Raw genomic sequence first — 13,199 nt, forward strand, 5'->3', positions numbered from 1 at the left:
GTTTCCTGATTTTGAGTTTTTGTGCTTAGTGTCCTGCCTGCAGCGGACAGCAGGGGGCGCTGCGCCAGCAGCTTGCCCGCCTGCAGGCTACTGAACTCTGTTTCCTGAAACGCATACTTCAGGATTAGGAAGAACACACCCAGTGACATCAGTGAGGTTTGAAGAAGAAAAAAGGTCTCCAGTCAAAGTGTGCAGAGGAGGAACAAGAGGGCCGAAAGGTCCTTGCTAGGTTCTCTATCCGTGTTGAGTTTTTTTTTGGTGTTTTTCTTTTGCTCCGGAGAGTTTGGGAACCAAAACTGTCCACAACTGTGCGTAAAGTTTGTACCGGAGCGCAGAGAGTCGCGTTTCTCAAGAGAGGAGGATGTCAACTTCTGACGAGACAGACGGGCTCCGGCCGAGATATGGCTGTAAGTTCACACTCTTTTTCTGCCCGCCGTATATGATGCAAGGCAGGCGGCTTGCCTTCCCTCTACAAGGGGGGAAGCAGCTCGGATCACCGCTCTGCTGCATGCAAACGCCCCCAAAACTTCACAAAAGTAGGATTTAATCTGTACACAGCGCTCACAGTCGGATTGGGTTTTTATTTCTGACAGGATGGAAACAGCCTAATTATGACTTCCGCGTTTTTGATAATAATGCATCGCAGAAAGGATAGGAAGGAGGGAGGGAGGTAGGCCTCCTTTCAGAGTTTACCCAACTTTTTCCACACACACGTTAGTTTTACGCGCACAAGTTATTACCTACATGTACTTGTGCCAAATGTGCAAAACTGGACAGAATATTCTTAAATGTAGAAGATTTTTTAGAAGTTTTGTGTGTGAGTTTTTCAAAGACAAGGACTTTCACAATATAACCACCGCCCATAAAGTTAATTTCTAAACTATTTGGGGGGCCAAAGTTTGAAAGAGACTGTGCTAATCAGTCATCCACCTTTCATTTGTATTACACAGTGAAACTTTACACTCATTTATCCATCAAATATGGAAAACCAGAATTGGTTTGCTTAGCTGGCATATCCTAATATTAACTTTTTTCTTTTCTTCATACATATCAGTGGTGAAACTATCTCAGAAACTGGTGCTCAAGTTTTCACGGCATTGGGTCCTGAGTTTTGGTTGAAATCAGGATTTACCTGTTGATGTTATCTGAGGTGATGTTAGAAATCCCCTCAGATTTTGACAGGAGGCTAAAATGGGGCCTCCTTGGATAGCACGCCCTCCTGTGCCCCATCCCCCCCTCTATAATTTGGGGAAAGAAACTTGTGCAGGGAACATTTCTTTGCAGGCAGGAATCACAGCTCCACTCAATGTATTCTCATGGGAATTGCCCCATAAACTGCCCTGCATTGTTTTTTGTTTTCAGTAAATGAATAAACTGCCATTTCAAGACAAATTGTCCTCATCACACTGTCCCACAGCCCTGGGCCACATTAAGCTCATGTGTTTACTGGCTACACAGATGACTAATGAATGAGGCTGCTTTCCCTTTGTAACATACCTCCAGTGTATGGAGCTTTGGAGAGGCCTAGGAAGCTAAATGGAAACTTTGTCCTCATTAGGCAACCTTGAAGTACAATCCTAAACAACTACTTGTTACAGGTTGCACAATAATGGAAAACAATCGTAGCCACGATTAATTATGTCAATTTAGAAATAGTCGTTTATTCACCACTTGTTTTACTCGTTGACTTTCGTAAAGATGTTGCAATTATTGAACTTAAAAAAACAACAACAAGGAAAAGTTAGGCCGGCTACACACTGACTGCGTCACACGTGCGTGGCGTTTCGGTTGCGTGTAAGGAGCATTGTGGCTGCGTAGATTTTTGAGGTCCTACACACCAGAAACGTGTCTGACGCTGCGCTGTCGCTAGGTGACGTACAGGGAGGGCTATCTCGGGATATAGCGCCAACAGATTCAAACTCTGGAAAACAGGTTAACATAAATATACGGGCCACTGATTTGATTAAAGCATGACAGTGTTGTCAGTATTGAAGGCAAAATAGGTTACAGAATATTATTTTTTTAACATTTTGATCTGTATTGATGTCAAAACCTACAGACTTTCAAACATCATCCAAACATTTATTAATATGTATTGTGTTAAAATGACATATACATATATTTTTCTATTCTATTTTGCCTGGAAACGCTTCCAACACGCTTGCGTGAGAAATAGACGTTGGTTGGATTTCTAGCATGCACGCGTTTTCGGCGCGGCTCATGCAGGCAGTGTGGAAGTTCTAGCCTGTTAACATGGGTATTAAAATAAAAACGGACACGCCTTGCCGCTGACACGCTTGCGCGACACATCCAGTGTGTAGCCGGCCTTAAAAGACACAAGCCAATATCTTTTTATTTTTTTATTTTAAAATGTTTCAAATAAAACATTCATTCCCTCAAATGACCTGCAAAACATAATGTGTTTTTGTGATCATTAGGAGCCAAATCGTAATCGCGATTAATTGCACAGCCTTAATTTGATAAGGAATCAACCAAAATGTAAAGTGCATTACATTGATCAATTTCCTTTTTGATCTTTCGGTGTAAATTCAGCAAGAGATCCAGAGGTTTCTTGTGATATTGTTTTGAGGAATGTCATTTGTTGCTGTTTTGAAAGTCTCACTTTGTGTTTTGGACTGCTGCAGCTGTCCTGGATGGCGTGGAGCGGCTCACAGCGGAGGAGATGGATGAGCAGCGGCAGCAAAACATGGCCTATGAGTACCTGTGTCACCTGGAGGAAGCCAAAAGGTAAGAGCTGGTGGATCGTTTACCTGAACTTCTGCAGGCCACTTAAACAGATCGTCTCTCACTCCAGGGCACAGCTTTTATCCCAGAGATTTCAGATAGTGCTATGGAGCTGTCATTGAGGCTCCATCTCAAGGCTGATTTATGGTTCTGCGGAGGCTCCATGCAGAGCTTTCGCCGTAGCCTGTGTAAGTGGTCTGAAGTTTATGCTTGTAAGTTGTACTGTGCGTCTATCTCTTTAAGAGAATAGCAGGGGTGGCATGCGTATGCGCTGGGTGTGTGTGGTAGAGTGAGAGAGTGACAGCAATTAGCTTTGGAGCGATTAGTGGTTGTAGAGTCATAGTGAGAGGAACAAAGTGTCTCCCCTGTGCTTTCTGACCACAGTGAGACATCTGCAGTATAAATCACACTTTAACAGTTATGCGTTTATCTGCAGATAATTTCCTCCATGAAATGTCCGCGAAAATTGACAAAAAGGTAGTGAAACACAGCAATCATACGTAGATTCCTAGTCTGCAAATTGCTTCTTTGGTCCAACTAAAAGTCCAAACCCATAGCTAAGCAGTTTTTCTATAAAAAAAAAAAAGATAATGGAAGAAAGGAAATCCTCAAGAATGAAGATGCTGGAACTTTATGGCATTTTTGTTTGAATTAGTGGTCATTTCATTCAGTGAATGGATGGTAACTGAAATCGAGTTGATGTTGAATGGCTCCTCCGCATGGGCAGAGATATTGGTATCATTGGTCACTGAAATCTGACTGTAAGATCTGCGATATAGTCCATCGAGTTTAATTTAGCAGTTCAGTTTAGTTTGATTAATTAACCCCCCCCCCCCCGCTCAGGCTTTAGCTGCTCTTCTGGGATCAAGTTGACTGTCAAACCTCGGTGCTGGTTTGGTTCCAGACAACTAAGTGTGAGATTAAAAAAAACTGTAAAGAAAGTTGACATTGAATTTCTGGCTAGTTTATCTCGGTTACTTATTCTGTAATCTGATATTAAAAACGTCCTCTCCTAGCTGGTTGTGTTCAGTCAACATTTGAGGACGTTGGCTTCTTTTGTAAGTGAAAACAAGGATTTTGTACACAAATATGAAGTAACACAGTACATACTGCATGCAGAAGCTAAAAAAAAATGGTTTCTCGAACGGTTTCTTGGAGATTTCATCGACAATATAATATAGACATAAAAAGATTCTCATGATGTGTGAGGACATTGGTGATCTGTGTAACAGCAGAAATAGAAGTGAAGAAAAGGATTGTCGAACATATGTTTATATTTACCACACTGTAACTTTTCATCTGCAAACATTTCCTACTTGGAATTTATGAAGGAGTAGTTGAGGTGTGTTACTCAGTACTCATACTCACACACGGTCGCGCACAAACAAACGTACACACACATACAGACATGTGCCCACGTGTCTCTGCGTGGTTGCCTGAGCGTGTTAACAGCTGCGTAAGACTGCTTTCTGTGACTCTGGAGTCGACCCCGTTGCAAGCTCGCAGGTTCAAAAGAGGAAGGATTGTGCGAGACAGGAAGTGACTCAGTCCCTGTTGATTTGAGTATTTCCCACTGTTGCCACAGAAACCCACAGTGGTCTTAGCAACAGGTTCCTGTGTGAGTGCCGGAGTGGTTGCACGGTTGTTGGCTGTTAGAATAATTTCATTATCAAAAATAAACAAAATAAAGACCACTGAAGTTATACAAAAGTTCATTTTTCCTTGTGAAATCAAGGAGACAGTTTCCTACGGAATAGTCCTACAGAAATGTCCAACTGGAAGCTCTCAACAGCTGCTTATTTATACCAAGTGGATGTTATTACTAAGTCAATGTTGTCAGTTTATCACATTAGGTCTGGGAATCTCCTCCGCCTGCTCTGCCTCCAGAAACATCCTGGGCCTTTCACAAGGACGGATGATGGCTGCATGGTTATCTTGTTTCGAGTGATCAGTTTAACATGCAATCAGTTTTTAATGATAATCAGAGAAAAAGTATGTATCATAATTTTTAACAGCTGTCCTACGTCTGTCATCTGCTCTCAGCCAATCTTCCGTCTCCAGCAAATTCCTGGAATGATTTCTGTTTTGTCTGGTTTTCCTCCACCTGACACTTCCTCAGTTTGTCCTCTCCTTACTCCCCTAACACTGTAAAAAGACTTTAATGTTATGGAATTAGTTGGTTTGCACTTCACAACCTTCTCCTGTGTTTTTTTTTTTTATGAACACCAAAAAATACAGAAATAACTGACTGATAAGAGGATGAAAAAGCTGTAACTGTAACTAACATTACACTTAAAAAAAAAATTGTTTTCACATGAAAATACATTCATAAATTTATCTTAGAGAGACAATATTTATTGTAAAATTAAAGGAAAATTACTGTATTTTTTGGCGCACCGGCTGCCTCAATATTACCGTTTCTTACAGTTAAGTAAGTTATCATCAAATTAAGAGCCAAAAAAGTACATCTTTTTGTACATGTGACATTTGTCTTGTGGCTTCATCCTGGACACGGTTTGTTTTGGAATATCGCAGAAAAATACATTAATGAAGAGAAATGTAAAGGAAAATGATTCGTCTGTTTCTTCTTAAATTTCTGCTGCTATGGTATAGAGCAGACTTACAACAGAGTTTCTGCTGTGTACACCGCCGCTCCTTCAGCTATTTATGGAAAGACATAAAAATGTCTGAACTATGATAGCTGCAGTTTATTGGAAAATAGCAATGTGGACACTGAATGTGATAAATGTTGACAGCAACGTCATTGTTCATATTTTGGCACAATGTTTCTGACTGTAGTGGTCATAGTGACTGAAGGTGTGATGTAAGATGCTAAAAAAATAACAACTACACGTTGTTTTCAGGTAACGTACATTTGTAACTTTCATGTTAACTATGTGGCCCTGTGAGCCTTCTGATTGGCCCTGAGCTGTCTGTTGTTTTCATCAGGCGGGTTGGGAAACACCTGAGCCTGCAGCGGAGCGCTGCAGGGAGGAATGCTGGGAGTGCGTGTCGACGCTGGGTCGTTTTGATGGGAACGCGTCTGACAGGTGCAACGCAGAGCATGTGAGCCACCTATGCTCCTGGCTGCAGAAACGTAACGTGTCTCACTCACTGTTACAGCACTACTACTGTCAGGTGTGTGTTTGAGCGGAGAAGGCCTGTCTGGATTTGGGTACAGGGTGAACTCATGCTCCCTCAGCAGAGGGATGCAAACTATGCGTTATCATTCTTATTTTCATGTTCCCATCAAATGCAGAGGAACAGCCTGAGGCTGATCCCCTCTGCAATATTTGAATTATCGTGACATCTTTTTCAACTTCTCAAATTCAAAGGTTTTCTCCATGGCTACAATTTAGGGCCACAAATGGGGCGATGCCTGCGAGCTAGTTCAGGCGGCCAACTCCAGCTGCACTGTGTACACACACGTAACATGCCTCACTCCCCATATTACTTACAAAACACCCCCCCCCCTCCATTTGACCTGTTACATTACCCCATCCCTGCCTTGGCGATGCTGCTGCTGCCCTGCACCTGTATTGCTGCGAGCTTTTAGCCCAACCACCACCCCATCATCCACCTGCAGCCTGCGGCCAGGGGGAAGCTACTTTATCATCACTCCCCAACATCGCATGTAAACCCAGACTGCAGGGAGTGATGAGGTCAGAAACTAGCACAATGTTCACAGTCGCGTTGTCTGACCGAACTAACGATTTATTTTCATAGTCATTTTAAGTTGTATTTTCTCAATTGTTTGGTCCATAAAATGGGGGGAAATGTGGATCAGTATTTCCCAAAGCCCAAGACTTCCTCAAATGTCTTGTTTTGTCCACAACTCAAATTGATTTGGTTTACTGTCACAGAGGAGAGAATAAACTAGAACATTGTCCCATTGAAGAAGCTGGAATCAGAAGTTTAGCTGTTTTTTCATAAAAAAAAAGACTCAAACTGAGTAATTGATTATTAAAATAGGTGCCAATTAATTTAATAGTTGACAAAAATCAAATAATATTTGCAGCTCTACAGTAGCTACAACTATGACTAATTAGTTTAATCTATAATGTCTTTAAATTGCTGGTTATGATACTCTATTTACAAAAATACTGTTTTAAACAAAAGCTGCAGATTGTCACTTTGATAAAGCTGGATTCAGAACGGTTAGGCAGGGGAGACTGATTATTGGTCCTGGCCGATTATTGGGCAGTTTTTTGAAAGTCAGCAGATTATCTGTACCGTAATAATAATAATAATAATAATAATAATAAAGTGTTCTACTTTGGCTCGGCCCCGGCTCTGTCTGTCCCTCTGCTTGGGCTTGACTCACCACTGTGTCGGAGGTTACTGGGTATTATGTTGAAAGTACCCAATGTATTAAATAATTGCTTAAAGCATTTAAACAAAGTTTTGTGTTTGTAACATTGCAAAATCCTAATTTTGTCTTGAAGATTTTCACTTTCACTTTAAATATCGGTTCCAAATATCAGTTATATGTTGTTGTTGTTATTATTAACTACTAATAATCACTATTTGTATTGGCCCTAAAAAAACAGCATCGGTCAATCCCTAAATTTGATTAGATTCGATTTTTTTCAAGATATTCTTTTGGGTATTTTTGGCCTTTTAATTTGACATGTTTGGCCTTTATTTAGTAGGACAGGTGAGTATATAAAAGGGGAGACAAGAGGGGGAGTGACATGCAGTAAAGGGCTGCAGGTCGGAATTGAACCCCCGGCTGCTGCGGCAGTGACTGAGCTCTGTACATGGGGCGCATGCTCAGTTAGGGGAGCTACCCAGGCGCCCTACGTTGTGGCCATTTTGACTTGATAAATGACTCCTCGATTATCAGAAATGATCAACAGACTAAGTGTGTCAGCAGTATTATTTCTTTAAGATTAGGCAGTGACATAATTGTGGATTCTCTGCGTTTGCTTCAACAAACTGAGCTTTTTCTTTTTTTCTAAAGTATGCCTTGCATGGCCAGGCACCTGTTTATGCAGTTGGCCATGTTTTCAGTGTGGTAGTTGTGTTTAATGATCTGTGCTGACTGCACATTCACTATCCATCACCTCAGTGCACCGGTAGCTTCACGGTGGATTCACTGACGATAAATGACACAGGCGATTACATTCAGAGTCAGGATTCCGTGACTGCTTCTGCACCTCTGTTACTTGTCGTCTACATTTGTTTCTCCCTTGTTTCCTGTCACCCTGCTTGCACTGTGTGCGGTGAAGTAAAGCTGGTTCTAAATCACTCACTCAGCAGATGTTTTCAGCGGCTGACGTAGTTATTTTTGGAGTGTAGCCGAAAGGTTCTGATTCCCCCGGTGAACCAGATTCCTTCCAGGTCTGAGAGCAGAGTGAAAGTGAACAGGAGCGTTTGATTTGTCTTTAGGAGAAGAGAGGAGGGAGTGTCTATGATAACAGTGGTGAGAGATTTAAGGTTGATATTTAACCAAGATACTGTGTATTATGAGATATCTGTCAACTCCCTGAGTTTATTTTTTATTTTTTTTTAGCTGTACCTTGGTGGGTTTTTTTTATGCAATAGATGCTTATTTTTGTAGATTTACTAGACAGGTTGCCTGAAAAAAATAGTTTAACCAGACCAATTAAAGACATCTTGTGTAAAGCTGCACATTTTACGAAAACAGCCGCCCACGTGTAGACACACTCTGGACCTACTGGTTCCAGTGATGTCACTGCCTTTTTTCAGAATTGCAGCAATTAACTAATGCATACAGTACATAACTTTGTAGCTCACACCCAAATGGTAAAAAACTGTATGTCATGCACACAATTATGCATTTATAAATCAATTCATTATTAAATCAAGATCAATTCAACAAAAATGACTACATTTGGCTGTGAGCAGACCTTAGGATCAAACATCATTCAAGCAAAACATCTGGTTCATTACTTAGAAAAGAACTTTATTGTCCACCAGAGTGGAGACAGTTGTCTTCACAGTAGGTCAACAAAACAAAAACGCAGCTTGAGAATGTGTAAAAAAAAAAAAAAAAAAAAAAAAAAGTATAGTACACTTCGAATAACATACTTAAATAAAAATAAATTGACATACTCGTGTAAAAGAAATAAACGATAGCACAATAAATACCTGCAGAAAAAAACCTCTTTGCATTCTGAGCTGCTTTTTATAGCTGATGACCTTCAACATGAAGACATTGACCTTTTTAGAAAGTCATTTGAGTGTGTTTGTGTTTGGTCCTTAGGATTAACTGGATCTGTGGACGGCTACCTTAGTGACTACCTTAACAAATGGACAGCTTCATATTTGCTAATATGTTGGATTCATGTTAAAACATTTGCAGTTTTGAAAAAAAACTTCTAAAAAAAATAGTAATTTCTTGGCCCCCCCCTGCAGTAACTCCGAGGAACCCCCTTAGGGTCCTAGTCACGACCCCTCTAAGGGTCCCGGTCGGACACCCGGTTGAAGATCTCTGGTCTAGTAAGTTCAGAAAATGACATCACTTTTTTGAAATGCAGCCTTTAAAACCAGGAAAAGACAACACTTGTGTCTCATACGATATCCAAAATCTAAGATGATATCTGTCCTTCTACATCGATAACGATATAATAGGGATACATTGTCCAGCCCTGGACACCTCCCTCCCGTGCCACCTTTACTACCCATTCTCTGTCTTCATTCTCCCTCCGTCGCTGTGCTGAGAAGAAAAACACAGCAGTGTTTTTTTTTCCTGTGAGGGCGTCTAATTAGTGTTTTGTGTAATTTCTCTAAATGACAGGGTTCACTATAACCAGGACATTTTATAAAAGTGTAAGGCTTTGAGAGAAAAGTATGCACTTTTGGAAATGGTCTTCAAAGTACTTGACTTTTTTTTTTTTTTTAACAAAATTATCTAAATACACCACGGCTCTTAGTCATCATGTAAAGTGCGCTCTGCATGGGTGGAATATGATTTTAAAATATATGTATAACGCGAGTCTCCTTCGAAAACAATCCAAGGCACGCCGTAGTGTTTATTGTAAAATTAAAATGTCTTTATTTCACACGGCAATCTGGGTTTAAATTGCCCAGTGGGGCAGGTTCTCTCTCTGTGCTTTGTGTTGCGTATCCCCGGGGTTCAGTTTTGAGAGGTTTTACCTGGATTTTATCATTTGAAAAGATCTAAACATTAAACTGATGGCCTTTTAAAGCATGTCCCTTTTTGAGTCCTTGTGTTTCAACGAAAAAACTTACACAAATATATATACACAAATGTTCTGTTACGACGACGCCTCGTTTAAGCCTCAAAGATTAGCCTCATTTTTACATGCCTAAACTCTAAAAAACAGTGGATGGTGGCCTCAGCCAAAGCTGCAAAGATGAATCAATTAGTTGCCAACTATTTTAATAATCAATTAAATCAGTTTGAGTCAATAAAAAAAAAGTCATCTAGGACTTTTGGGAAACACTGATCCACATGTTTCACCATTTTCTGACATTTTATAGACCAAACAGCTAATCAATTTATCAAAAAGTAATCAACATGATAATCAGCAATAAAACAATTGTGTGTTTCAGCCTTAGTCTTCTGTTAAAGCAATATTTTGACAATTTGGGGAAAAATTTGGGGTTTTTGCTGTCTTGCCCAGCCTTAAATGAGATGATTTTGGTACTCTCGTATCTGTACAGTAAATATGAAGATGCAGCCAGCTAGCTTAGTTTAGCATAAAGACTGGAAAAATCCAGTTTATGTAATCTGTACTATAATCACAAATTGCAGTTTTACCGGGTTATGTATGTGAAACTATTTTCAGGAGCAATTTGTTGCTTTCACACTTGTTGTGTGGATTAAAACACCAAGCTATACCGTTTTAATCACAAAGATGGTGTGCGTAGGGATGGGGCTCTTTAATTTTTTAGTCTTTAAATATAGTCTTTACACACACGCTGTACTGAAAACAAAGTTTTGAGAATTTTGTAACAGAGTCCTACTGAAACCGGGTCTGGAGACCCATCCCTGTATGTGAGTCTGTCTAATTTGACTATTCTAAATAAAACTGTAGTAAGATCAAAGTGTTAACATGTTTCTTTTACAGAATCCGTTTAGTCAAATTCTTATTTGCATGCTGCAGCAGATAAATAGCTGGAAGCGCTCCTTTAGCAGTGTATGTTTCATCCCAGGATTCAACCTGTGTCATGTTGGAGCTGTGGTGTGTTCGTGGGCAACGCCTTTGTTCCAGTTTTTCAGAAATAGTGTGCTTTGACTTGATATTTCCACATGTGTACACGGAGAAAGATCAAGCCTGCATCAGCAAACTTTGGGTTTCTTTGTTTGGAAAAATACTCGAGCACACTTGCAGTTTGATGAAGGAAATGCATTATAGACTTCCAGGTGACATCCTCACTTCATTATGCCAGGTGCACATCGTTTTAAAGCACAACCCGTCATGATTTTAAGACATTAAAAGATTTGAAGAAACACTTAAGCCTGTCAAAATAACTAAACTGAAATCCAACTATTATAGAACTTATCGCACATTGATTTCTTCTTCATTGGTGCCCCTAGGGAGGAAAAAGCCCAACATGGTTTAATGTGCCTAAACAAAGATCAACAACTACCAAATTTCTCTTATTGCTCCACTAAAATCTGTCAAAAAAAGAAAATTTGGTGATGATTGATCGTTGTTTAGGTACATTAGATCACGTTATGCTTTTTTTAAGTTAGGACTTATAAAGCTCATGAGAACCGTGGGGAGTCAACCCACAGCTGCTCCGCTGCCCTGCTGAAAATGTCTAATAACATCCATAATAATTGGACTTTTGATTCGATTTCTTTGACGGTTTTCAGTGGTTACAACTTCTCTTAGACTTCTCTTAATTAATCCTTTTTGGGATGACTCCCGCAAGGAAATTAAAAGAGCCATATGAGAGAGAAATCTGGTGATCATTGATCATTGTTTAGGTAGGGCCTACGTTAAAATGAATTTACATTACTAAGCTACAGGAACGTCTTTCAAAACATGACCTGCGCAAAAGAGACAAAAAAAAATAAAAAATGAATGCGTCATCGTCACTGAGGCCCATGGTTTTGTGATTATGAACTGCACATTGGTTGCCTAAAATAGCAGCAATTTTCTCTTTCTCTGACTCTTACCTTATTTGGTTTAAAGTTAACAGAACAATACTGTTGACGTGACAGGTGTCTGTAAAACAAAATATTAGTCGTGTAGTGTTGAGTGTTGCCTAGCGACAGCAGGGTTTACCTGTGGTTGTCAGGTTTCCTCCTCACTGTCACTGACTGTCTGACGACACTTTGGTGTTTTATTGACATCCACCATTTGTGTCAAAGTAAGTGACACTGAAGAATGATCAGCATTTACCCTGAGACTGGATTCTTACTGTTGGGGCGAGCAGTTCAAATACCGCAGTGGTTTTTTATTGGGTTATGTCACCGGCGGTTGACAGGGAGGCAACATATTGCTCCTGTTATGATATGTTATGTTTTGTTTGTTTCTATCTCCAGGTGGAAATCTTTTGGAGTTATTTTATTTATTGGTTACATGCAATATTTATTTATTTATTTATTTATTTATTTATTTATTTATTTATTTATTTATTTATTTATCCAAAATGCAGGGACGCACTTGCCTTTTAAATCGGGTTGAATTGAATTTCCTTCTGGAGGATTTAAGACCAAAAATAATAATTTATTTAAATGAATCAAATTTGAACATTTACATTGTTAATTCATTTCCTATCCTGGGCTGGAACACACATACATACGGTTTGATGAAGTACTTATTGGACTTTGTGTGTGTGTGTGTGTGTGTGTGTGGCACTGTCTACTGCAGAGAGCTGACAGGATTGAAACAGCAGCCAGTTCAGTGACTTTGGAATGGAAAAAACCATTACACTACATTGGTGTTAAAATGTATACAGGTTGGCAGGACGGGGGGAAATGTTTTGCTCGGTCTTTCGCTGTATCTGTTGTTGGTACTTGTCCACCTCTTCTTTTGCCCAGAAGGGAAACACACTATCAGAGGTCACATACGGGCACAAGGCTACATTGCTCATACATTGGACCGTGCAACGCGCACTCAGTCCAAACCAAGACAAGCCGGATGTTTTTCCATGAACCGTGCTGATTATTTAAATGGAGTCTGGTGGGTTTGGTGATGGTGATTTTGCCCTTAAATTTATGAATATTAAAAACATTAAAATGTTTAGCCTACCAGATTTCTTATAGGTCGGCTTCTTTAGCCGTGTGCTGCCAATGAACACGTCGGTTTGATTTGTTTTTTTTTTATATTTTTTTATTGGCTCTCATGATCGCTTCCCATTGCCAGAGTAGCAACTGAAATAAAAGGCTAAAGCAATGACAGTTTATGGAAATCACAAGTGTAATTATGGTCCCATCTTGTGCCTGACTGATGGGGAAGTGATATTGATAAGCGTTATGATTTACACATCTACAGCGTCAGCCTTTATTT

The 13,199-nt window shown here is 39.9% G+C and overlaps 1 protein-coding gene across 1 annotated transcript in view; it reads left to right on the forward strand.

Annotated features, from left to right (window-relative positions):
• Positions 1-123: 123 nt before the first annotated feature.
• The window catches only part of iqgap1 (IQ motif containing GTPase activating protein 1), a 62,293-nt gene continuing 49,217 nt past the window's right edge, over positions 124-13,199 (forward strand). Inside the window, exons 1-2 of the mRNA XM_034900494.1 lie at positions 124-407; positions 2,646-2,748. Of these exons, the coding sequence (XP_034756385.1) occupies positions 362-407; positions 2,646-2,748 (149 nt within the window). The 5' untranslated portion in view covers positions 124-361. The remainder of the gene's footprint in view (positions 408-2,645; positions 2,749-13,199) is intronic.

This window comes from Etheostoma cragini, chromosome 1 (genome assembly GCF_013103735.1).
Source record: "Etheostoma cragini isolate CJK2018 chromosome 1, CSU_Ecrag_1.0, whole genome shotgun sequence".
In the NCBI taxonomy this organism is placed as follows: Eukaryota; Metazoa; Chordata; class Actinopteri; order Perciformes; family Percidae; genus Etheostoma; species Etheostoma cragini.